At 41.2% G+C, this 26437-nt stretch overlaps 1 protein-coding gene across 4 annotated transcripts in view; it reads left to right on the top strand.

Annotated features, from left to right (window-relative positions):
* Positions 1-26437, top strand: part of BLNK (B cell linker) — a 156265-nt gene that overhangs the window by 104169 nt on the left and 25659 nt on the right. For 2 of the 4 annotated variants that reach the window (XM_090057566.1, XM_090057569.1), the window contains 12 exons: positions 497-562; positions 7014-7070; positions 9952-10004; positions 10791-10831; positions 12636-12792; positions 16369-16538; positions 17316-17397; positions 17896-17976; positions 21730-21755; positions 22716-22741; positions 23804-23899; positions 26055-26097. In XM_090057566.1, coding sequence (XP_089913692.1) covers positions 497-562; positions 7014-7070; positions 9952-10004; positions 10791-10831; positions 12636-12792; positions 16369-16538; positions 17316-17397; positions 17896-17976; positions 21730-21755; positions 22716-22741; positions 23804-23899; positions 26055-26097 — 898 coding nt within the window. The remainder of the gene's footprint in view (positions 1-496; positions 563-7013; positions 7071-9951; positions 10005-10790; positions 10832-12635; positions 12793-16368; positions 16539-17315; positions 17398-17895; positions 17977-21729; positions 21756-22715; positions 22742-23803; positions 23900-26054; positions 26098-26437) is intronic. The other 2 variants (XM_090057567.1, XM_090057570.1) reach the window with 1 other exon arrangement.

The following is a 26437-nucleotide window of genomic DNA, read 5'->3' as shown; positions in this document are numbered from 1 at the left end:
CCTGCTCCTGGGAGGCAGCAGCACTTCATCCCCGCCCACCCATGCATGCCCCTTGGACCAGCCCGCATACCCCTGGTTGACAACCCCTGGTCTAAACCATTTGTGTCAATTAGAAACCCAAAAGCACTACCACATTAGTGACAGGAAATTGTAAATCCCATTCTAAAATGTTTCCTTATGGAGCAGAATATTTCACTTTAACCCAAGCAACTTCCTTGTTGCTTGCTGGCTGCAGCAGTGCAACGTGCTTTGAATGCACTGCTTAATATGCACCAAACCAGACCAAGTGAAAAGATAAATCTTTCACAAAATGTCAAAAGAGAGAAACTATACACACAAATAACAAGTGAACAATTTAGTAAGCAAGTGCTAAGAGTGTTTAAATTCAGGTCGTATTGGAAGGAGAATAATTCTCAATATTTTATGTATACTTTTGTTCATCCTCTGATCAACCATATCATGCAATTTTCATATGGTTTCCTTCGATTTCTTATAGGAAACTTCAAAAGATGGTCCATGATATCAAGAAAAATGAAACAGGAATAATGAGCAAGTTCAAAAAGTAAGTTATAATACTTTTGTCAATATAGCAATAAGAATTTCTAGAACATCTCCAATGATGTGCGGCCACTCAAAAAAATAATAACGCATTACTGTTGATTGATGCATATACTAACATCTGAGAAGGTAATATTCCAGAACCTATCCACATGCAAAAGTGTCATTAGTATTAACAGGTATCCCATAGCCAAAGACTGCAGAATTGTACCCCAAAAGTATTGTATATTTAGTGATGGAACAATTAAAAAATATCCAGGTAAAAGGTGTGGGGAGTGGGAGATTATTCTATGTATTCTTTGAGAAAGTAATTTCAGTGGCATTTATGTATCTCCTTCCCCTTACACCTAAATATGGTTATCTACTATGATTTAATTTGGATTTCTAATCTGAACTCCAGCTTCAGGCAGCTAATCAGCAGGGATCTTGGTATTCTCTGATAAAGAAAAATCCAAAATTTTCTGATAAAAAAAAAAAATCAGATAAAATATAAAAAATATTTTTAAAAGGATATATAGTGGTGTTTTGTTTTAATCATGGAAAAATATGGATTTTGGAGAGGGCGGGGGTTTGGATATTTTTAATCAGAGAAAACCAGGATCTCCACTAATCAGCCATAATATTTAGAACTGAAACCTCAATGTTTAGTTCTCACAAATTTCCATTCCATTACAGCAGATTTTTTTAAAACTCAGAAAACTAAAATCAGATTCCTAGCCCAATGTACTTATTGCAGTAACATACTATCCTGACCCATGGATGTGATCATCCTTGACCACTGCTGCCAACTTACCAGAGTACAAAACTGAAAAGCTGCATAAACGCTGATGTCACACAGACACACACACACACACGTGTAAACCCCAGTATTACTACATCCTTGTTTCATAAAAATACGCTCCTCTAATATATACCAGAGCTGCTCCCCCCATCCCCCACAGGGGCAGGGTGTAGCAGCAGGAGGAAAGCCAGAGCTGGGGCATTTGTTTTGAGTGTCCAAGCATGTGCCAGGGTATACAAGCATGTGCCAGGATACTACTTTTATTTTTACCAGCCACAAAACTTAGAAGGAAAGAAAATGTTACAAGTACCTACAAAGAGGATGTCATGGGTGCAGAACAGGAAACAAAAAGATGCACATGCAGTGAAAAAATACTTGAAATCTGTTAACAACAGACTACCGTAGTAGCAAGACAGTCACAGAGGAGACATCAGATGAAAAATGCATAGATGATCCACAATTCAACTTCCAGGTATCATTGCAAGAGAAACAAAGAGACCCAAAATGAAATGGAAATTCTTCATCAGGACCAGAATAATGATAATACCACTAGTCATAGTGTGAAATTATTCCCATTATAATCATTGGCAATGCCATTTCTGATCCTGCTTTATAGCCTAATCTAACCCTCAAAATATTAGATCTGCTAGTGACCAATGATCCACTAAGAGTAAAAAAAAGCATGCATTTTCCTGCGGATGAGCAGAATTCCCATTTTTTCTATGATTTTTTTTATATGAAAACCTTGAAAACAACAGTTCTGAAGGGTAGCTGGGTGTTCTACTCAGAGTCCACTGACAATGTTTTCTGTTTATGCTGCAAGGTCTTTGACTTGAATCCAAAATCTTCCCTAGCAGTTGAATGATTGAAAGCACGTGTCTCAGATTATCATGCAACATGAAAAGTAGCCTAAGTCATTTCAATTCTTTCAATATCCTGAAGCAAAGCACAGCAAAGGATAAAACAGGATAATTGCACAATCTTGGTGTTGATCTAATGTTTAAACTGGCCCCAAGCGTTTATCATAAAAAGTTTCAATGAAGCTACGAATGTGAATTTGAAACAGTTAACAATCCAGGAGTCATGTTCACACTTGAATTTTTCAACCAGCTTATAGACACAGTGAGCCTGTCTGTGGAAGAACAGTTTGAGCAAATTAATCAACATGAGAAATGTTGGGACTTTCTACATAACATGATGCAACTCCCTGACAAAGAAACTTTGAAGAAGCGTTGACATACGGAGAGAGCTCCGACATTAACGGCATCAACCTCTGTAAAGAACTTGGCTAACCCCAAAGTCTACTCCCAACGGACTGTAGTGCTCCTCAAGAAGTTCTACAATTTGTTTACAACAATTAACTTCATGACAAGTTCCCAAACACATGGATAGCATTCAGGATCCTGTTAGCCATGCCCATAGCAAGCAGTGAATGAAGTTTCTCGAAGTTGAAGCTTATCAAAACATATTTGTGATCAACCATGGGAGATGACAGCCTATCTTTGCTAGCCATCTTGTCTATTGAGTGGGCTGTGGCTCAAAATATAGACCTGCCACAAGCAACAACAGTCTGTGGCAGCAAAGGCATGCAGAGTCATCTTCTGAGTCTTGGAATCTTAGTTAACACGAAGTTTTTTATTTTTGTTATATATTAGTGTTTAAATTAACATTTAGTTTATTTGTCACTGCTATAATGTTACTTTTTATTATATCATTTATTATTTGAGTTTAATTGAACTGAATTTTGTGTCATTTCCTCTTTTGTATTTTTTGTAGTAAATTATAAAAAAAAACTTTTGAGATTACAGCTTTATTTCTGAAACAGGATTGGGGGCGGGGGAAGTGCCAAAATACAAGTTTGCCCAGGGCACCCTTTTCCCTAAGGCCGGCTGTGACAAGTCTTTCACATTGAATGAGAATGCCATATAAAACACTCATTGTAATTCAATATAGAATAGCAATGCAACATTGAGGACATGAACAGATAATATCATTACACCAGTGTTAAAAAGTATAGATGAATAACATGAACCCCTAACTTTACTCAATCTACTGGCATAGCAGGGTAAAACTCAATTAATATAAGTATAAGCTAAAGGCAGAATAGCTCTTACCTTCTGCCCTTCCACTTATCGGCAAAGCAAATTAATTGCCACCTATTGCTTGACCTACCCTGAAATAGTTATGCATCTGTCCTTTCCTGGCTGCAGTGTAATTTACCACCATATACAAAACCAAAGTAAATTACAAGATGGTATGAGTTCATCTGACCATGATGTCATACAAACAACAAATGTAGGACACACAGAGCAATGTGTTTAAACAACAGAGACCATGTTAACCTAAATTCAGGGTGAGAAAGCATGGGAGAAATAGACTGAGTTCTACACAAGAGTTCTACTTTACTGTGATCCTATGATGCACACTAGCAAACAGTAGGGCAATTCAAAGCTAAAGATTACATTTTCTTCTTCTTCTTCTTGCATTTAACATGTGAAGGACTAAACATCCATTTTACATTTAAATTGCAATCTGACTATGTACATATACTTAGAGGTTTAAAAGGTTATATCAGGCAAAAAAATGACTACCTGATCTAACTTGGTTCACCCATGTGCTGATCCTACACTTATATCCCTAGTTAAGACTATTTAAGTGCCAAAGTGCCAAACTGTAGAGACCATGGGTGGGCAAAATACGGACTGTGGGCTAGATCTGCCAGCAGATTGAATCCGGCCCACAGCTACCGCTGCAGTGCACCGCATAGGGCCAAACCCAGCCCAGGGCAGCCCGTGCCATGCTCCAGCCCATGACCTCTGGCCTGGACCAGCCCCAGCCACCATGCACAGCTTCCAGTGGGTGCTGCTCCAGTCCCTGTGCCTCCAGCAGCTCCTCCTCCTGCTCCTGCTGTGCTGCTCCTGACCAGGAGGAAGCTTCAGCTGGGTGACTCCTGCCCCAGCACTCAGGGCTCTGGCTCCATTTCCCAGCTGCCTCTCCCCCACTCTGCCAACCCAAATGGGCTGGGGCTCAGCCCCATACATAGCACCACAGGGATAGCCATGAACCACACACTGCTCAGGCAAGCTCTGCTTCATGTGCCTCCTGGCCTCTCCTCCATCCCCTCACTCCCCTGCTGGCTTCTGGGACCTAGCACCCAGGCATCCCCCTGCACAGACACACAGACACACATACCTTCCCCCCATGACTCCCTTCCCCCCCTGCCGCACAGGTCGGGGCCATTGTACATGATCCTGGCTTCACCCCCCTGTCTCTCTCCCAAACACCACTCTCTGCCCACCTGTGGCCCTGGATAGGGAGTTTTGGTGAGTTGTGGTGGCAGGGCCTGAGGTGCTGACCCAGCCCATGACAACTTGTCAAAACTCCCTGTGTGGCCCCCAGGGCCAAATGATTGCCCACCCTGATATAAATGTTCCCCAAAGATTAAATTGGTCAAGGAATGGCCAACCCAATTTCCCCTGAGGTGTACTACAGTTAGATAAGGCATAGTTAGACTGATCTACTGAATATGCATACACATTCTGAATGGAGCCTGGGGCTGGAAAAGCCCAACCCCTCACCCCAGCCCCAGGGCTGCACCTTTCCTACCCACCCCCTATGCAACCAGGTTATTCTTAGCCCCTCAACAACCCCCTTCCCCCAATCCCACCAGGGGGACAACCACCTATGTAGAGGCACCAGGCACCCCCCACATACCTACTAGCCTCCCTGATCCTGCCAGCTCCTCCCACCCTGATCCATTAGCCTCTGATCCTGCCAAACCACCCCTGATGCCAGTGTTAAAGACATTCGCAGGGAGCCCAATCTAAGTAAGTCAGGGTGGAGAGAGGGGTGGGCAGGAATGATGGGATAGCAGCTCTGCCATGGGAGTGGGGTGGTGGGATCAGGGAGCTAGAAGGTCCACAAAGGGGTTAATGGGATCCAGGAGTGGGGTTGGGATAAGACGACCTGCTGGCTCCCCAATCCTCCCAATACCCTGCCTCCAGACCCATTAGCACCACTGATCCTGACTAGCCCCTTTCCCCCACAGACCTACTAGCCCCCACCCCAACCCAACCCACCCCTCAACTTACTTAGAGATCAGGTTCTTGACAGCAGTGAATATTTGTAGAGCCAGTGCCTTATCTACAATCATGCAATTTAAAGTAAGCTGTGTGACTGTAGATGGGATCCTGGGAATGACTGTACTGTTCTGCAATTGATTTGCAAAGAAGAGGATTCAAGTGAGGAGTCACTGAGTTAGTTTGGGAGGCCATTTTTTACCCAATCTAACCTCCCAAACTTCCAAATGTAATGTTTATACCTAGGGTTTGACTGTTTGCCAGGGCTTTAAGGCAATATAAATATATGTATTTTGTTTTAGTAGGATTTTTGTCATAGTGCACATAAAAACTGTTCTAGCTATCCAGGAAGATATCTGTATCTGCATAAAACCCCTTTGATTTCAATAAGCATCTGCCCACAAAGAATATCTTGCAGTTTAAGTTTCTTAGTCTTCATAAAGAACACTGTTACAGTAGCAGCTTCAGAGCAGTTAGTTTCAGTCACATTGCAGTGAGTCACTGGCAAATCCATCTAAAATGAAAGTGTATAGCAAAAATGACAGGAGGATCTCAACATTATAATTTGCAAAGATAAACAATCATTGCCTGAAGGCAAAATCTGCTTTTAAATGGTACTCCTCTGATGCTGCATGTCCTCCCCCTCTTCAAAACAGGATGAAAGGAAAAATGTAAGGAGAATAATAATTGGAACAAAAAGTACTTATAAGCAGTCAAATATGAAATGGCCACGAGTACATTAGGTGCTCGATGTTCCCAGATTTAAAGAAATAGTTACCATAAGACCAGACTAGGAAGAATTCTATTAAACGCTGAACCAAGCTGAATTTGAAAACAGTAAAAGTGGAGTCCTCTCTCCATTTCCGGCTCACTTAAAGGGACCCCTAAAACCAAGTGTAATCAGAACACAAATTGTGCTGTGACATGCCCCAGGGTCCAGTCCTGCAGTCATTAAAACGCCTTGTCCAAAGTCCAGCTACATCAGCTAGAGGTACCATTTAGTAGCACAAGTCTCAAGTAAAACTCAAACTCAGATCTCTGGTTCCTTTGAGAGGCGCTTCAACCACTCAACCATTATACCTTATGCTATCTGGGCCTTCAGCCTAGAGAGTCAAAAATGGCCAGACAATATGCCAATCAAATCACTACTATGGGTGCCACTGGCTACAAAACTGGCATGCCTTAAACACTCAAAACAGATCAACCTCTAGGCTCAGGATGAGCTTTTGATCTTGTGACTTTATCATAGTCCTACAAACCTTTTATACACAATTTAACTTCACTGATCTGAACAACAGCTTTAACATCAATCCTGGCTCCAAGGAGATCAATGGCAAAGCTCTCATTGATTTCCAAGTTGCCAGGATTTTACAGTGTTGGCACTTGCTCATAAATATTACTACAGCACAGTAACTTCTGTGTGTTTGCATTTGTGTTTTAAAATAACCAGCATCCCTTGAAAATAACTAATATAGATGTGGCCATAAATGCTTTCAAGCCTGTGATGCAAACATGACTTATTTTCTATTATATTATTATTATACTATTATTATTATTATTATATTATATTATTATTATTTTCTATTGATATTTAGGTTCCAAACTGAACAAGTGGCCTTAATTTGCAAAACTGGGAAAAATACTTGGGATCGGTATGCTATTTCAGAACCATGCAAGGCATGATAGAGTGCTCAGACAGAGCTCTATTCTGTGCTTTGTACTCTTTTGTTATAACATATTTACACTTTCTGCCAGGGCCATAGCCAGGCTTCACAAGGCCTGGGAAAAAAAGTATTGAAGCACATTTTCGTACTTGATTATCCTACAAATACCTGACCTAGGCCACATTGTGGGTATCTCAAATCCTCAACCAAAGAGCTTCTTATTACTGGCTCTGGCTCCACTATTTTGTTTGTTTCTACTGTCTCTGTACACCACAGCACAAATCCACTGCAGAGCAAACTGCTGCATTTGGATCAACCTCCTCTTCTATGCCCAGATTTGGTATAAGTGTACCAGCTGTCTCTCCTGGCAGTGGCCCTCGCTTATTCTTTCTAACATGCCTGTGTTAACCTAGATGAGATGCAAATTGGTGTTAAGAATGCTTTTTAATGTACTACCTGCAAGCTAAGTTACACTTACATTGGTATGAGTCAGTAAAGATTTGGTAAAGAATAATCATCTACACTTTATCTGTAACATCACTAACAAACAAAGCTGGGCAAACACCATGAAAAAATATGTTCCCTGGATATTTTTTTGAACTTGGTAGTAAATTCACTTCAACTCTGCACCATCCATTCATGTGCATTGACTTTTTAAAAATATTTAACTGGCTGAGTTCTAGTAATATGAATGGTGGCAGAAATTATTCTTGGAAACTGACCTGTAAAATGTGCATATCAGGATTTGGTCCAGAAGTGACTACATAACTCTTCCAGGAATAAAAATAACACTTAGACATATGACTTCTCTAAAAAATCAGAACTAAGAGACATGTCCAAGTCATGAATATTGAGTATTGAATGTTTGCAATAAGCTGTAAAAGAGCTTTTGAGGAAATCACAATTCCTGAGAGAGCTTCAAGACCAGGAGAAAGTTTTTTTGTGGACTTTATTCATTGTGAATATTTGCTCAGCTTTGCAAATGAATAGCATTCCAAGAAGCTTCTCTTTTGGGGTCTGATTGAAAGCCCATTGAAGTCAATGGAAGTCTTCAATGGGCATTGGATCAGGCTTTTGATGTAGTCCCATGGATTCTAAAGAAAATTGTTGGATTATATTAAAACTTCTTCTAAAGAGACATTTTAGTGTAAATTGTATTAATGCTCTATATTATTACAAAAAGCAAAATTACAAAATATCAACTCAGGTGTGTAATGTCCCACATGAACCATTGGATTTAACTTTAACTTAACAGAAATTCGTCTCTCTCCTTAGAAGGTGCTAATAAATATATCACTTCACTAAATGCCTCAGGCTTGCAACTTAGCAAATAAGACTGAACATAATTTTAAAGCACAAGAAGAGAAAGCTACAAAAACTGTTTTAGTTTCTACAAATAATCTTTTCCCTCAATAGTGCAAGTCCAAAGTTATTTAAATTATTCTCCTCAAGTGAAATATGCTTGATGTAAGATCCACTGGTTAGTATGTTTACTATCATGCTGTCTGCAGTTCCTCAGATGTACAAAGGCTGAGGAGTCGGTTCTGATTTACATTGGTGAGAGATCAGTAGCTCCATTACAGACAATGGAAATAAGATGTAAATTAAATCTCTGGGAACAGGAGCAGAATCTGGCCCTGGAAGAGTTTAGAAATATTTAAATCCCAGTCAGAGATCAGATTGAATGGAAATCTAAAAGGGTAAATTAGCATAACAGTAAAGTACTCTCCAGTTCTAATGTCTTAGAAGGGGTTTTTGTGACTTCAAAAACATCACTTCTTCAAAAAAGATATACCCCAATCTATCCAGATACCTATATCTTCTGTTCTTGCACTGAAATCCTATTGGAGTAAAGGAAATGGGAGGGGAGAGATGTTTAGAATCACAGAGAAGTTGGGCTGCAAGGGACCTTCAGAGGTCATCTAATTCAAACCCCTATCAGAGACAGGATCATCCCTATCCAAACCATCCTATACAAATCCATTGTCTAACACAGTCAACTCTGACACAACCAGAAGGCATAACATAATAACCTGCCATAAGTAAGGCAGGGGAACAGCAATGGCCAATGTCATGCTGCTGTGAGGGTTGCTAAATATGCCTGAGAGATCCAAGCAAGAGGGCCATGCGCCCCACTACAGTGGAAAGCAAAAGCCCCCAGTCTGTACCAATCTGATCATGGAAAACTATTCCTTCATGAACCCAAATATGGCAACCAGGCAGACCCTGAGCAGAGGGGGAAAGACCCTCCAGCCAGGAACCTCCAGGTTGAAGTCTCAGCAGGAGCACTGGCATACCCGAGTCAAAATCCTCAACCCTGGCTGCTGCCAACACCCACTGCCTCCAAGGAAGTAGAACCACCCAACCCCCTTCCTACCTGACACATATAGCAACAGGAGTGGGGGGGAAAAAATCCTTCCCAGCCCCATGCAGCAACCACCAACAGCATGATACATGGAAAATAAGATAGCAGAGCACAGGTAGGGTCTTGAGTAGAGCTCTGCAAGGATAGAGACTGCCTAAGGATGTTGTGGAATCTGTTCCATAGCCTCACTGTTCTCACAGTGAAGATATTTTTCCTGATATTCAATCTAAACCTACTTTGTAGTAACTTCAAGCCATTTTATTTCAAAGAAATGTTCATAGCAAAAAAAAAAAATTAGAATAGATTCTGGGGGGGTTTTTTAGCTATTTTCAGCTTTTTAGAGCATTCACCTGCAGCTATTTGCTAAGCATCTGTGATGATAACCTATATTTCTTCAGTGGCAGATAATTTTTGTCACCAGCTTTTTTTTTGTGCATCTGGCTAATGCTTCCTCTCAGCAACTACTACTTATTGTATCATAAATGCAATAATTATTGTTTACAGGCTAACAAATAAACCACCACCACCAAGTGTTCCACGAAGGGATTATGCTTCAGGTAAGGATGGCTTAATGGAACTTTAAACTTGTATATTTTTCCTAAGAGTGCTCCAATGGCATATTTGCTTGTAATTTCTTCTAGACAAGGGAAGACTGAACCATTACCAATAACTCATATTGCAACTCTCTTATTAAATGTGAGAAGGCCAACCCATGGAAAACTGTCTCAGAGGCAGGATAAATAGTAATGAGTAGCTGATAGCAAATTCCCCTGCAAACTAACTCAGCTTTCACCTACTCCATTGAGGGAAAAGGACCCATTTCCAGTCATTTTCTGTCAGGGGAGCCTACCCTGTACCCAGTGAAAATAAAGAGGAAAAAGAGGCTAAAAGATTTCCTTTCCACCAAAACCAAACCAGATGATGATGCCAAACGTTAGTTTCAAGTGCAAGTGAATCTTTAATTGCTTATCATACAAATCAGTTTCTAGCCATTTTGTTTTCTACTTGTTGTTAGAGATTTTTTTTTGTTCAGAGGCAATACAGTAAAATACAGGAGCAGAATGAAGCAGGTAGTGACTAAAAGTTGTCAATCTAGTAACTGTTCAGTGATTGATGTTACTGCTGTTAACCAGCATCCCCCTAGGAACTACAGCAGGGGAATGAAGGCCTGAATTCTCAAAAGATCTGAACTAGCCATCTAGTGTTATCTTGTATGGGGTTTTAAAGGGACTCTTTGGGAGTTTTTTTACTAAAATGCAATCAGATTTTTCGGTCTGTCCTTAAAATGCATGTTTTTGTGATTACTATTCTGCTTCACTAAATAACTCAAATGTTTGGTTTAGAACATGCAGATGAAGAAGAGGAACAATGGCCAGATGATTTTGTAAGTATATACTCCTGGGATGACAGGCAGTTATTCTATCAACACATTCCCCAAGAGAGATAATAATGAAACTTCAGTTCCAAATCATGCGTCAACAGCAGCCTTCGCAAACCAGGTGACTGCCCAGAGCCCCAAGCCCCAGGGGGTCCAAATTTTTGGTGCGTGAAGTTTTTGCAAGGAAGTGGCTCATAACAATTAAGCTTCTAAGGGGCCCCAGATTACTCTGGCCTCTTCTTTTGTAGATGCATATGGAATTCACTTATTTATCAGTATGTAAAATGTGTGATAATTAAGTGACTTATTTTTATGGTCTTTTATTTAGATAACAGTTGAATTCACAGGACATGCCTACACATAGTTGGTAGCATGTCCCAGCCAGGACAGGCCCTGTCAACCTGCTCCTGCATGCATGCATGCTCTGAAGCTAGAAATACACTGATGAGGCTGCTTCACAGTCTCCAAAGAGAGGTCTCAAGGGTGGACACAGAGGGAGCCCTTGGAGCGCCTGCATGGAATATTTTGGGGTTTAGAGCATGCAGGTGGGCAGGATTTGTTTGGGAATAGCCCAGCTGAGACACGCTGTTGCTACAGTGTAGACATACCCAAAATGTGTTAGCCATTTTCTAAACTCAGTTTGGAAACATAGGGTGAAATCCTGTCTCTAGTGAAAACAACAGCAAGCCTTCCACTGATTTCAGTTAGCCCATGATTTCTGCCACACACAAGGTCCCTAGAAAGCATGTGATCTATATACATTTTCTCTCCTTTCAGATTTAAATGTGAAGATTTTAATATTTTCTTGAAGTAGACCCTGTAAAGAAACCGAGGTCTGAACACTCCTAGATTTGAGTACAGAGTGTTAAGAGTATTTATTAACTGTTAGGAAATTCACTAATTCCCAGGTGTCACCTGATGAATGACTCAACTAGGACTTTTATGGGCATGTCAGGTAAAGGAGGTAGAAGGGCTCTAGGCACTTCTAGATACTGTCTAATCAGTAAAGGTGGGCAGGAACAGGATTTTCTGTTTCACAGTAAAGTCCTTATTGTCACAAAAAAAAAAAAATCTGATTTTCAAAATGGAATGAAAAAATGGAATATTCCACAAAGACCCCATTTCAAGTCAGTCAAAACAGTTCAGTTCAACACAACTAAAAATATTCCAGTTTTGACATTTAGTCTTCTTATTCATTAAAAAAAAAATCAATTCAAAACAAAATCCAATTGTTTATTTTAGAATGAAAACTGATATTATTAAAATGTTATATTTCCTTTTTTTAAACTTTTTTTTTTACTAAATCATCTTGGCTTTAAATTGAAAAGCAGTGCTTTTTTCTGACCAGCTCTACTTTTCAGAACATTAGACAAAAGCAAGTCATGACCCATCCCTCGTCCCAGAACATGCCTTGCTTTACAACCTATTTTGAGAGCATGAGGCCCACTGGAAGTGGGCCAGGCTGTTGATGTGCTTATTGATGTGGGGGGTGGATCCTCAGCTTAGAAGAAAGTCTGCGGAGATGTCAGAAAGTAGTAGGAAATAAGGAGTGAATTGTGTGTGGTACTCCAGCTGAGATGAGGAAGCAGTGAGGAGTACTTGGAAACTTTTTTCCCCCCAAGGGTTAATTCCTTCATCATCAATCTGTGACTAAATAAAGTAATATTCATCAATCTAATAATGTTCATAACTGTTAAGTGTTTTTGTAGCTCATGAAATAATGCAGTGATTGGGGTGTTTGAGTGTTACTTCTAAGAATGAAGCTACAAGTATCTTACAATGTGAGAAACATGAAATTGTTTCTTTCTAGGACAGTGATTATGAAAATCCAGACGACCACTCTGATTCAGAGATGTATGTGGTTCCAAGTGAAGAGAATGGTGATGACAGCTATGAGCCACCTCCAACTGAGCAAGAAAAAAAGAAAATTCCTTCAGCATTCCCAATTTGTAGGGGAGAATATGCAGGTATCTATGGAATTGGTGATAATATGAGTCAGTGGCTCAGCTTTCAATACTAGCAGCATAAACATTAACATCTTGGAAAAAAGAAAAGAATTTAAAATAGTATCAACATGGTAGGTAGTTCATCCTTTCCTCTGGAGTTAACCTGAAGAAGAAAGATTGTCAGAGTCCAGAGCTTCTGGGATATAATGAAGTTGTTGGAGGGTGAGATACCATGATATTGATGGTCTCACCTAAAGAATTTTTATATTTTGTACAAGGCCCAATGACTTGTAGAAAATATGTTGGCACTTAGAACTTCATGTTGTGTTTTTCTAACCAAGGATTGGAAAGTTGCTAAGAAATTGCACGAATGCCTTGCATGTAATCCAAGATGCTTTAATAGGAGGACGGCTTTTTCCATTGTTGACTGAAGGTTATTCAAACAGGAATGAAGTTTAAAGGAGCCCTTTATTCAAGTATACTTATTTGTTAATCCAGGAAGACCAAAACAAGGATCATAACAGACACAAAAATCAGTCTCAGATTGCCCTTAAAAATTAGGAGCAGAGTAGGAACCCTAAGAAACAGTATAAGCAGAAGGTTACTCCACTTAAATCACTACAATTAACAGACCCTCCTCTTCCTTCCACAGTAATGCTTTTTCAACCAAATACTAGACAAAGGAATTTTTGTTATTTGTTGGGCCAAGATTTTGCCCATGGGAAAAAGATTGATCAACAATACCCCACCCTCTCTTTCTTTATTACTTGCATTTTATTAGGTTCTGATACTGAGTATACAAAATATTACTCATGTAAGTACTGAAATATATAATTAATGAATCACTTGCACATCCTGCAAATAATGTGGGGAAAGTTTAATTAAATGTGGGGTAATTAAATGTGGGTTAACCGGTAATTAAACAAGGTTGTGGTGGATGAGGCTTTCTTCAAACATCTAGCGGAAGTTTCTCTATCACAGGCCCTGGTTCTCATGGGGGACTTCAATCACCCTGGCATCTGCTGGGAGGGTAATACATGAAGTTTTTGGAGAGTGAGGACAAGTTCCTGGTACAAGTGTTGGAAAGGCCAACTGAGAGCCATGCTTTTCTTGATCTGCTGTTCACAAACAGGGAAGAATTAGTGAGGAATTGTGGATGGCAACTTGGGCAGCAGTGACCATGATATGATTGAGTTCAGGATCCTGAGGAAAGGAAGGAAGGAGAGAAGCAGAGTGCAGACCCTGGATTTCAGAAAAGCAGTCTGACTCAGGAAACTCATGGGCAGGATCCCCTAGAAGGCCAGTTTGATGGGGAGAGGAGTTTAGAACAGTTGGCTGTATTTTAAATAAACCTTACTAACAATGCAAGAACAAACCATCCCAATGTGGAGGAAGGCTAGCAAGTATGGCAGAAGACCAGCTTGGTTAGCAGGGAACATTTCAGTGAGTTAAAACACAAAAAGGATGCTTATAAGAAGTAGAAACTTGGACAAACAACTAGGGAGGACCATAAAAGTATTGCTTTGGCATGCAGAAGTGAAATCAGGAACCATGTCCCCACATGCAGGCTCATGCAGTTTGTAGTGCCACAAACATGTCATGAACTTTGAAAACTCATGACAATGAGGAGAGGTCCTGGATGATTGGAAGAGGGCAAATATAGTACCCATCTTTAAGAAAGGGAAGGAGGAGGATCCAGGGAACTGCAGACCAGTTAATCTCACCTCAGTCCCCAGAAAAATTATGAAGCAAGTTCTCAAGAAATCTATTTCTAGGAACTTAGAGGAGAAGGTGATTAGGAATAGTCAGCATTGATTCACCAGGGGCAAGTCATACGTGACCAACCTGACTGCTTTCTATGATGAGATGACTGGCTCTGTGGATGTGGAGAGATCAGTGAATACGATATAGATTAATAGATGTTAGGGTCAGAAGGGTCCTCAGGTCATCAAGTCCATCCCCCTGCCCTGGGCTAGAAAATGTGCTGGGGTCAGACGACCCCATCTAGGTGCTTGTCCAGTCTCCTCTTGAAGATCTGCAGGGTAGGGGAGAGCACCACCTCCCTTGAAAGCCCATTCCAGATTCTGGAAACCCTTACTGTGAAGAAGTTCTTTCTAATGCCCAACCTAAATCTGCTTTCCATCAATTTGTGGCCATTGTTTCTAGTATATACCTTGACTTTAGCAAGGCTTTTGATACCATCTCCAACAACATTCTCACAAGCAAGGTAAAGAAGTACAGGTTGGATGAATGGACTGTAAGGTGGATAGAAACTAGCTGGATCATCAGGCTCAGAGGGTAGTAGTCAATGGCTCAATCTAGTTGGAAGCTGGTATCAAGTGGAGTGCCCTAGGGGTTGGTTCTGGGGCCAGTTTTGTTCAATATTTTCATCAATGAGCTAGAAGATGGGATACCACGCATCCATAGGAAGTTTGTATACGACACCAAGCAGAGGGAAGTAGCTGAAAAGCTGGAGAGCAGAGCTAGGGTTCAGAGTGACCTTGACAAATTGAAGGATTGGACCAAAAGAAATCTCATGTGGTTCAATAAAGACAAGTGAAAAGTCCTGCACTTAGGATGGAACAATCCCAGCACCGATGCCTGCTGGGGATCAACGGACTAAACAGCAGCTATGCAGAAAAGAACTTGGAGGTTACAGTGGACAATAAGCTGAATATAAGCCAACAGGGCACCCTTGTTGTGAAGAGGGCTAATAGCATACTAGGCTGCATTAGTAGGAGCCTTGCCAGCAGAACAAAGGAAGTGATTATTTATCTCTGTTGAGCATTGATGAGGTCACATCTGGAGTACTGTGTCCAGTTTTGCCCTTTTCCCCTTCTCCCTGCTACAAAGGAAGTGGACAAATTGGAGAGTCCAGCAGAAGGCAACAAAAATGATTAAGGGGTTGGGGGCCATTACTTGTGAGGAGAGGCTGAGTAAAATGGACTTATATAGTCTGGAGAAGAGAAGACTGAGAGGGGATTTAATAGCAGCCTTCAACTACCTGCAGGGCGGTTCCAAAGAGGATAGAGCTGGACTGTTCTCAGTGGTGGCAGATAGTAGAAAAGGAGCAATGGTCTCAAGCTGAAGCAAGAAAAGTTTAGGTTAGATATTAGGAAAAACTCTCTCACTTGGAGGGTAGTAAGGCACTACAACAGGTTACCGAGAGAGGCTGTGGAGTCTCCATCCTTGGAGGTTTTAAAGATCTAGGCAGACAAAGCCTTGGCTGAGTTTATATATTTGGAGGTGGTCCTGCTTTGAGGAGGGAGTTGGAGTAGATGATTTCCTGAGGTCCCTTCCAACCCTAATTTTCTATTACTCTAGGTTTCTATAATTCTAATTCATTTTGATGGTGCATGAGAGAACTTGGTCATATTATGTTGGTCCAACTCACACATACTGTTGTGTACAAAAGTGTTTCAGTACATGATGACTATAGCACCTGGCATGTTCTGTTCAGTTCCAGTTATAAAATGTTACATGACCTATGCTGTAGCCAGAGTAAAGATGCTCAGTTTACAAAAATATAAAAAAAAAATGACTTGTAACTAGTGAGCAATTATGTACTAACCTTGTGATTTTCCCCTTCCTTTAAAGACAATCGCACTAGCCTCCAGCCACCTCCACCCATAATCAAGCCTCTACCCAGCACACCAAATCAGTCTTTATCTAAACCCAAGAAACCATCTAAACCAGCTGTGCCATCACTGTCAGCTGCTCCAAAGCCAAAAGTGCCACCTAAGCGAAATGAGCGTGTCGACGATGAGGTAACAGTCACAGATCCACCCATCTTTACAGCACAAATGAATGGCAGCCCCAGGAACATATCACAAACTAGTCTGTCCACAAGTTTAGCCTTTCCCACCTGCCTGCTATTGTTTAAATCATTAGAGAATTACTTGCTGGTCTCACAGTAGTTCCATAGGCAATATTTATCCACATCATCTGTAGAGCCCTTCCACTCATTTAATATTTGCTCCTCATCCGTGATGACATACTGCTGATAGCCATGGGAAATTTTGAACACTGAGATGGGCTTACAGAGTAATGAAAGAGTAGGGGTGATATTCTATTCCATCTATTAGGTATCCAAGTGGACTTAGGCACCTAAGTGCAATTCTATTACACCATGTTCAAGTCCTGACAAGCCATTAATGCATTTTCTTTTATAAAAAGCCATCATGTTACTCTTATAATGAAGTCATAAAAAAGCAGTGAAGAGGAGGAGGACCCACTTATCTTTTGTATTAACAGTTTTCCAGTAGCTTGAGTAGGATAGAAAAGAATCATATTTAGACACAAGTCCAGTTTACATGCCTAGTAAGCAGAATGAAATCTGGCCCTAGCTTGTGCTACAGTTAGAGACATTTCCTATTTGGTACAAGAACATAGGTCCGAAGCAAAAGTCCAACCTTAAAAATCCACGAAGAGAATAACTGTTAGGCGTGCATCTAGTCCATTGCTGCCAAGGCAATATTGTTCTCTACAGCGTATCCAAGATAATACATGCCTAGCTGATAAAGCCTTTTCTGAATTTCTCACAGGATGATTATGTTGTGCCTGTAGACGATGAAGATGATAACTATATTGAGCCTACAGAAAGTAGCAGTTCACCATCTCCAAAACGTGAGTTTTAATTATTTCAGCTGATGATTGGATGATGCTACTTTCTTTTCCCAAAGCTATTCAAAAGCTCTGCACCCTTCCGGTTGAGAATCTTGTTGAGGTTTGAGGTGCCTCTTCTCAGCCAAAACAATGCTGTATTAAAATTCTCTACCCATTGGAGACATACCATAAAGACAAAAAACTGGTTAAGTTTTTAGTTAATAGGGACTTGGGAATTCATTTTATTTTACCTTGATTGCACATATGGCAAGCTGGAAACTGAAATCACTGTCTTCTGTGAAAAGTGAACTGAGCACAACTTTTCACAAGGTTGACAGTCTTGGACCTTTTCAGCAAGGTGGGAGCACTGTAAATAAGGTTAATCTCATGAATCAGAGACTGTTTTTCTGCTGCCACTCACTTTCTCAACACTTCAGAGAATTTGGAGCTGGAACTCAGACCTTCCAGTTGCTTTCATTTCATAAACAAAACATTGATACATTTATCTCTTTTTTCAAGCTCCTGTGAACAGATATATGAAGTCAACAACAAAACCAGTTCCTATCCCTGCAAAGCCCTCTCCTGCTTCTACCATTCAAGGTATGAAGAGTTTGTGTTAGTATAAGAGGAGCCTCTTTAATACACCCTAGGCATGTCTACATGAGATGCTACTGCACAGTGGTTAATGTGCAGTTATTTATTACTTGTATAAACAAGCACTAGATAAACACAGTAACCAGAGTTAGTGTACAGTAGCACTGGCAAACGCCTTTTAAATGATGCAGCATCTCAGCACAGTTTTTGCCATGCAACGCTACCGTGCAGTAGTATCAGGCAGTCAGCATCTCATCTAGATTCCAGGGATCATATCTATTTGGCTGGGAAGAAAGAGAATCCATGTGAAATGAGTTATTCATAGATCTTAGGGTCAGAAAGGACCTCAGCAGATCATCGAGTCTGACCCCCTGCCCTGGGCAGGAAAGAGCACTGGGGTCAGATGACCCCAGCCAGGTGCTTGTCCAGTCTCCTCTTAAAGTTCCCCAGGGTAGGGGACAGCACCACGTCCCTTGGAAGCCCATTCCAGATTCTGGCAACCCTCATGGTAAAGAAGTTCTTCCTGATGTCTAACCTGACTCTGCTCTCTGCCAGTTTGTGGTCATTATTTCTTGTTACTCCAAGGGGTGCCCTAGTAACAGCATCTCCTATCCCTTGCTGTCTCCCACCTCACCCCCCACCCCCAATGAATTTGTAGACAGCCACAAGATCACCTCTCAGCCTTCTCTTGCAGAGGCTGAAGAGATTCAGGTCCCTCAGTCTCTCCTCATAGGGCCTTACCTGTAGGCCCCTAACCATATGAGTAGCCCTCCTCTGAACCCTCTCAAGGTTATCCACATCCCTCTTGAAGTACGTCCCTTTTGAAGTACAGACACTTTGGCAATGCATAGGGGATGCACTCGGGTGCATGTAAACCCTGAGATTGGTGGTGCTTCTGTCAGGGGGTGCACCACCAATGCTGCTGGCGGTGCCTGTAGGCAGTCACCACACCCCTCCCCCAACCCCAATGCCAACATCACCGCAGCCACCTGCAAAAGCTCCCTGCTGCCATGCCCCTGCCACCTGTGGGTGGTCGCCATGCCCCCCCCAACCTCTGGGGGCATGTCATTCATGTACAGACATATTAAAGATGTCTGTTGTTTCAGACATATTAAAGATGTCTGAATCAACTCAAATCTTACCTCATTCCTGGAACCAACTAAATAGATGATATTTATTTTATCTGCTGACAATTTCTTGGTGAGCATCTGGGAACCTTGCTCTCCATCTATAACAACAAAATATCTGAGAGGCTGCTATTCTCTCCAGTGGAAGCTGCTATTCAGAGAGTGGCCCATATTCCTCAGTTCATGTTATTACCTCACTTTCAGCCTCAAGTTACAGATGGATAGCACTTTACTTAGTTGGCCCAAGTCACAGAAATCCTGCCCAACTGAGAACAACTGGTGCTTGAATTCCAAAGTGCCCAGCAGTGGCATTTTCAGTCATGGAGCATCCAAGGTCCTACCTACAGCCCCAGTTCTTGTGCACATTGTGGTTTTCAAAAAATCTCCAGGGTGATTTCTTATTCCTGCTGTTAGAGCAAGACTACTAAATTTGTCCAGCAAAAGGCTTACTGGGTCACTTGCTCCAGAGCAAGGGAACAGGTTGCCCTGTTGCCTGCTAAAAGTTGGCTTGGTGTCACATCAGGTTAGGAAGGGAATGCTGAACTGGACATAATGATGAAAAGCAAGGAAATTTATTGCAGGTAGGAAGCAATAAGCATGTGCAAGAAGAAACATAAGCCCAGTGAGGACAGGCCATTACGTAAATGTCAGAGGCTTCTGTACAGTCCTAACATGGATCAGGTGACTTGTATGTCTGTGAATACACATTTCTTTTGAATGCTTATCAACACTGACTCTGATGATTCTGAACCTCTTGTAACTGTCTAATTACTACGAAATGAAACCATATTTTATCAACCTTTTTATGTATTCTCCACATTCTGCTAAAAAAAAATATAATTAACCCAAGGCCATTTACCAGCTATTTTATGTCAAAGCTTTGCTTGTTGATCACTTCTATACACAGAGTAAATTATGTTAATTGACTTGACATATTAATAACAAAATTATGATACATAGGTATGTCATAGGTATTTCAGATACTGTAGCTTCCTGCTCAATAAATGCATTGCAAGAATTACTAAAGCTGGAACTACCCACTTGCCCTGAATTTGGGATTGTGTTATTTTTTGTTTGCTGGTTTGCTTGGCTTTGGTTTTTCATTTTTGTTTTTATGCTTTGCTTTCTTTTAAAGACAGAATATAGAATGCAAAAGGACCTACATCCCAAACAATTACCAAACTAAAAATCACTAATCCCATTTTACTACAGAAATAAAGCAACCAATCATCCTGGATTTGAGGACTGCATTGCAGCATCCCCAAAGAGTTCCTGAAATGAGAGACTCATCCCAGTTTGACAGCTCCTAACAAACGTTCCCAAATGCCCCCTCCAAACACCAGTCTGCTCTGTGGGGCACCTTACCTCTACTGAGAGCTGATTAGTTCTAATGGAAAGAGTACAGCCATGTTTCACAATGCTTTGCCTCAGCAACTCAGCTCACCTGCGCTGCCTCATTAAGGTGGCTACATTATGGTTCCAGCTAGATTACTTCCAGTTCCAGAGATCTGTTGTTACCCTCAAATCTGTGGAGCATCTGGGATCACGTCCCAGACTTTGGTCACCTTATCTAGAAACTAAAATGCATTTTTAAAATACTGAAACAAGATTAAGTCTCAATGAGATTATAAGGATTCTAATGGTTTAGATTATTATGAGAGTGTGAGTATTGCTCTACAAAAAGATATTAGTTTGGAAAGAGAACGTAAAAGCAGAAAGAAATAGAAAGCAGACTCATAGTTTCATCTGAAATATCAAATATAATTACTTAATCACCTTTAGCTGGATAGTACTGAGTTTTGCTTCTTAGTCATGTCAATAACTGTTTAAAATGTACACTTCACAAAATAATTAATTCTTAAAAAGTATTGTGTCTTTTCATTAGTAATTTGATTACATTCCAACCCATGGACAACAGTTATCTCAGTGACTTGCAGTTTTATCACAGGTTTTCAGACATCTTTAAACAACCATCCAGTCTTATAGTTTTCTACAAATCAGTTACCACACAAGTGATTCTTGACAAATTTTAATATTACTTAAAAAAAACCCAACACAAACAAACAGCTCCCCCTAGTGGCTGTTTGAGCAATGTTCAGCAAAGATCTTGTAGCATTAATATGATAAAAACACCTACAATTGAAGAAACTGGATTTAGATTAGGGCAATAATTATTTTAGGGTTTGCTCTCTAGCTTCCCAAACTCTACAGTATTTGAGGATTTTGGTGATGAAAAGAACACTTGTATTCAAAGTAGCTCCCAGTTCTTGTACAGGTGCTTAAGACTGGAAAAGATAAAGATTAAATTGGATGATACAGTACTTGTAATTGCTGCCTGCTGGTAGGGACTTTTTATCCTTTTTGTCATTACTTCCTGTAATTTTTCTAATGTTTAGATGAAAAAGCAACAAATATGACTAAGTTTCAGCTCATTGTGACCGAGAGAGGTAGATTCAGTCACTAAGTGAAAATAATCCCACTTCCTTGAATCACCACTACATATAGGAATCTTATTTTCTCTTTAAAAACAGAGGTAACTTTGATGTGTATTCCAATCTGCATTCCTGTTTAAAAAAAACCCCAAAACTGCAATCCCCTTTTGCTAACTACCTAATATTCTTTTTTCCTTCAGAAGTCTATGAAATCCCTGAAGAGGAGGTAAGGTCTTTATGAGTGTGGAAATAAGCCTATGCTACTAAGACTGGCTCCCCATTCCCTTGGCAACTTTATGGTTCTGGTTCCCTCCACAAAAAAGCAGGAAAAGCTTGTGTTATTCACCCAGATTTTCTAGATGGTGTGAGGTTCCCAGCCCTGTGTAACGGGATCTATCTTAGAGGTATAACTTGAAATGTAGGGGCCTTGGTGGCGCAGGAAGGGGGGCAAGTGTTTACCTCTCTATGCCAGGGCTGTTGTAGCTGTGGTGGCAGTGCAGGTTGCTGCCACCTCAGTACAAGTTCCCCAAATAGGGCTTGTGGCAGCAGCAGGAGTTCACTGGGGCTGCTATTCTGGCACCTGAGGTTAGCACCCTGTTGCCCCCCACCCAACATGCCACATTATACTACAGATCTAGTCTGAAGGTTTGGACAGTTGTAACAACTACATCCCGGTCAAAGGATGCTGGTACAATGCAACTGTTATATCTGCATGATTCTGTAGCAATACAAGGGTAGCAAAACCAGTCCAGCTTAGGGCGATTTTCACTTGTACTTCTACAGTATCAAGTATATGCAACAGTCAGTTACAGAATAGCAGTTACTCCTAAGCAAATCTCCTTCCCCCTTCTAAGTGGCTAAAAAGTGTTTATCTAAGCCGTGAGAAGCATGGGCCTAAAGGAGTATTTTCTAGACGTGAGGTTGCCACAAAAGAAACACTGACAGTGATTTCCTCCCTATATCATAGCACTGGCATTTGGATGCACCCTGTGCTTTGGCTACATGGTTTACCACTGGTTAATTTATCACTATTCCATTTTCAGCACATTGCCAGGCAAAGTTTTACTAGAAAACTGTGCTCCACCAAATAAATAAAATACCACAATGGCAAATTAAAACAATTGTATAATACAAATGCCTACAAATAGACATAACCAAGTAATTAACAGTGCCTTTTCTCTTAAAGGAAAAGCCATCGCCACCAATGAACAGGTAATTCATTATTATGAAATTCTGGGTATGCTTTAATGTTCCTTAGATCTTGTCAAGAAGTATATTTTGATAGCCTGTGGATTGTATTCACTTAATATCTAGCTTTAAATATCTCACTAGAAGAGCTACAAAACATTAGAAGCCATGAATTTCCTGTTAACTTTGACAGCTGGAACACATAAGCTACACACTAAGAAATACAGGGCAAGTCACTTCAGGTGGCTAGGGGCAAAGCAGGCAGCTGTTTAAAATCTGCAAATGGCATGAGTCATTAGCCAAATACTGTGGATTGGTATATTCAAGGCATAGCTTTAAATTAATTAAAGGCATCTGTGAGGATTTGTGGGTGATATTTTTAGTGGACCAAATGCGTGTTTGGGAGAGACTTAGACAAACTTCCAGGTACCACAATACCCTTCATCAGGTCTCTGGCAAGCAGTAAAACTCCATATGTAAATGAAAGGAAGATAGGAAAGAAATTATTAGGTAAACAACAGACAGAGATGCAATGAAACCTGAAAAGTGGAAGAACAACAATTCAGGAGGGTCGTTATCACCTGTGAGGCACAGTGTCTGATATGTTGTTCTAAAACACCCTCTGCTCAGCCTGTTCAGACCTGTTAGCACCTAATTTAGGCTGGTTGCATTGTTGTTCAGAGTTCTGGCAGAAGCAATTAATCCAACAGCTGCTTGAATTTTGGCAGCTACAAAAGGCAGGTAATGCCTTGTCTTTTATACCAAGTAGGCTGGTGCACACTACAAAAGTTTGCTGACAAAACATAATGTCTGTATTCTATACTCAAAGTTCCCCAGCGGTAACCCAAGTCTCCCTTCTACCAGCAAGGTTATTTCACCTTTTCCAAATGGAGCAGGACTTATGCTGGTGATGGGCTTGTAGGATTAGTCATCCACCAGACATGCCAGCCCATTTCTCTAGTGTCCAATAACGCCACCCTAATCGGTTTAGACTGTACCTCCAAGTTTTTTCTAGACTTTCAGGGAATTTTTCATTTTTATTCTATACTGTGTGTATACCTATTTTAACTTGTGTTTTCTTACTAGGATCACTAAATCACTCCCTTCCAAGCCTTCTTCAAATGCAAAACATCCTCATACCCACAGCATCGCTAAGGAGCCTCCTCAATTGGACACTTCCAGGTTAGTAAAACAGAGTTCATGTCTGCTCAGTTGCATAAGAAATTCTAGCAAAAACAAAATTATCTCCTTACAAAAGCATGCCTAACAACCACATGGCCTTCAAACAAGGAATGATTGACTTGTCATATGTGCAAATGCCCTACACATGGGTGGGACAAGTTAAGAATTACAGGTGCAGGCAGAAGTGACAATTTTTACCTGATCTGGCCACAAAAAGCAGATTATAGCTGCGACTAAACACAAGTGCGTGGCTGCAAACAACTTAAAAAATGGCCAGCTGGGTGAAAATCTGACCCCTCATTGCATGAGGTTATCGGAAAAAAATGTTACAAAATGTATCTGCTTTCTGACTTGTTTCTGCCATGCTTCCCATCTGTTGCAGTTTTCAGAATGGAAGGGGAGAAAGGGAGCAGAGAGAGAGTTCAGTCTTGGGTTTTTTCATTCCCCCCACCCCCCAGAGGGTAGAGCATATGTATTGGAGGCTCCCTCCCCCCCACACAGGTGGAGGGCGTCTAATTCACCCACCCCACCCTTCAGGACCAACTGGGGAGCCCCAAAAACAAGCTCTCTCTGTTGTCTTCCCCCCTCCCATTCTGAAAACAGCCAGCACTGGCAGAGCACCCCAGCCATTGCTACGGGAACCTGGCCCCAGGGTCCCAGCCCCATCTAGATCCCCCTCCCCACTGGAACCAGCAGTGAACTTCTGTTTGGTCTGGGGTAACACTGTAAATCAGGGGACAGTGATTCAATTTGTTGATTTGGATCACTGTCCCAATTCAATTTGGCCGAATCTGAATCTGAAGATTCAGTGCTGATTTGGAGAATCAACAATTTGGCCATAGACAGAGCTTTAAATGTTTTTTCTGCATACCTCAAGGTACTAGGCATAGGTTGTGAACACTGAGATGGTGGGGTGGATGGAGCATCCCACAGGAGAGCAGCCCCCCCTCTCCACCACATGCTCAGCAGCAGACCCAGAAGTGGACTAGAAGTACTTCTGGTCCACTTCTGGGTATGCCACCAAGCGTGCTGAGCTGCCATGCCCTCCTGGCTCAACCATTGGCCATGGGGGGACCCCAGGTGACCCCCCCCAGACCCAGGAGGCACCATTCGCTGAGCCAGAGGGCTAGAGGAGGGTCCCCCGCCTGCTCTGCAGCAGACCTGGAAGCGGACCAGAAGTGCTTCTGAATTGGGCCATATTTCCACCGAATCGAATCAGTGACTGAAGCTTTGTACAGCCCTACTGTCTGCACCCTAAGTTTCCTACTTATCTCTCAATTTCCCTATTTTGGTGAGCTGCTGGAGACAGGAATCTTTCTTGAATAGGGTTTTAGATGTTTACCATGACCTGTAGCAGAAAGGTGGAATGGTTGATCCCTGTCAATATATCTGATGGGAAGAGGGAGAGATCAAGACACATATTATTCAAAACCAAAACAACAAATTCATTCTGAAAAGCAATTTGAGAAAAAAGTGTAGGGGCAGCTCTGCCTCCCTTTCACCAAGGTTTGGAGTAGTACAGCCAGTGTAATTTTAAGTATAGTCAAGGCAGCACTGTAAGACCCAAAGCCCAGCGAGAACTGCTACAAACCAGAACCAAGCTCCCCAAGAGATTCTTGTGCCTCAGCAAGCTTTTACGCTGAGGGATGACAAAAGACCTGATTGGGCATGGTGAAGCTATAAATACATATCAGTAATTCATACAACCCATGGATCAGGTGCACAGGAGCTAAACATGTGGATGTGAGCTTCTCCTCTATGTTCCCAAAAGCACGGGAATAGGCCGGGAAAACGCAAAGGTATAGTCTCATCCCCATATGCTGCCACACAGAAAAGGTCATATGAACCAGAAATAGCAGGCTACACCCACTCCTATGTTTACTAGGGAGTTTATGAAGGGACTATGCAGAACTGGACCTGAGTGGTCCTGGAATTGTGAGTTTCACATAGTTGGTAGCTCTGGACAATAAATTAAAGACATAATTCAAACCTACACAAGCTGTAGCACCATACATAGTTATGGATTAACAGCTTATTTGCTAAAGACTTTCTATGCAGCTTGAAACTAAAGAGAATGTACACACTTTGGCAAAGTAATTTGAAACTAAATCAGTTAAAAATGTATACAATTCAAATTGTTTTCTGTATTTTCCAGACCTGTAGTGCCTGTTCCCAGAAATCGTCATCAGCAAAAAGCAGTGAGTAGCTACCATGTCATTTAAAATTGTGAATGAGATGCACCAATCTCCATGCTGCATAGGCAAATATTATTATCTCTATTAGAAACATTAAAGAAATGGACAGCCAGATTTAGATTTAAAACGCTCTATGGATCCAAAGCATTAGCTGTCTACTGGCTCATCTACTATTGTAAGTTAATTAAAACTCTAAGCATGTCCCTTTAGCTCAAAATAGCAAAATAATATCTTACATGTCACAATGCTCAAAATAAATAATTTATCTATAAATATATGAGGCAGAACCTTTTATTCATGTGTATGCCCCTTCTGTCCCTTTGGAGATGTTTTATGCAATTCA

Source organism: Crocodylus siamensis, chromosome 7 (assembly GCF_052110815.1).
Source record: "Crocodylus siamensis isolate JL-2025a chromosome 7, ASM5211081v1, whole genome shotgun sequence".
Classification (NCBI taxonomy): domain Eukaryota; kingdom Metazoa; phylum Chordata; order Crocodylia; family Crocodylidae; genus Crocodylus; species Crocodylus siamensis.
Note: the sequence above shows the minus strand (reverse complement) of the source record. Positions and strands in the feature narration are given on the sequence as shown.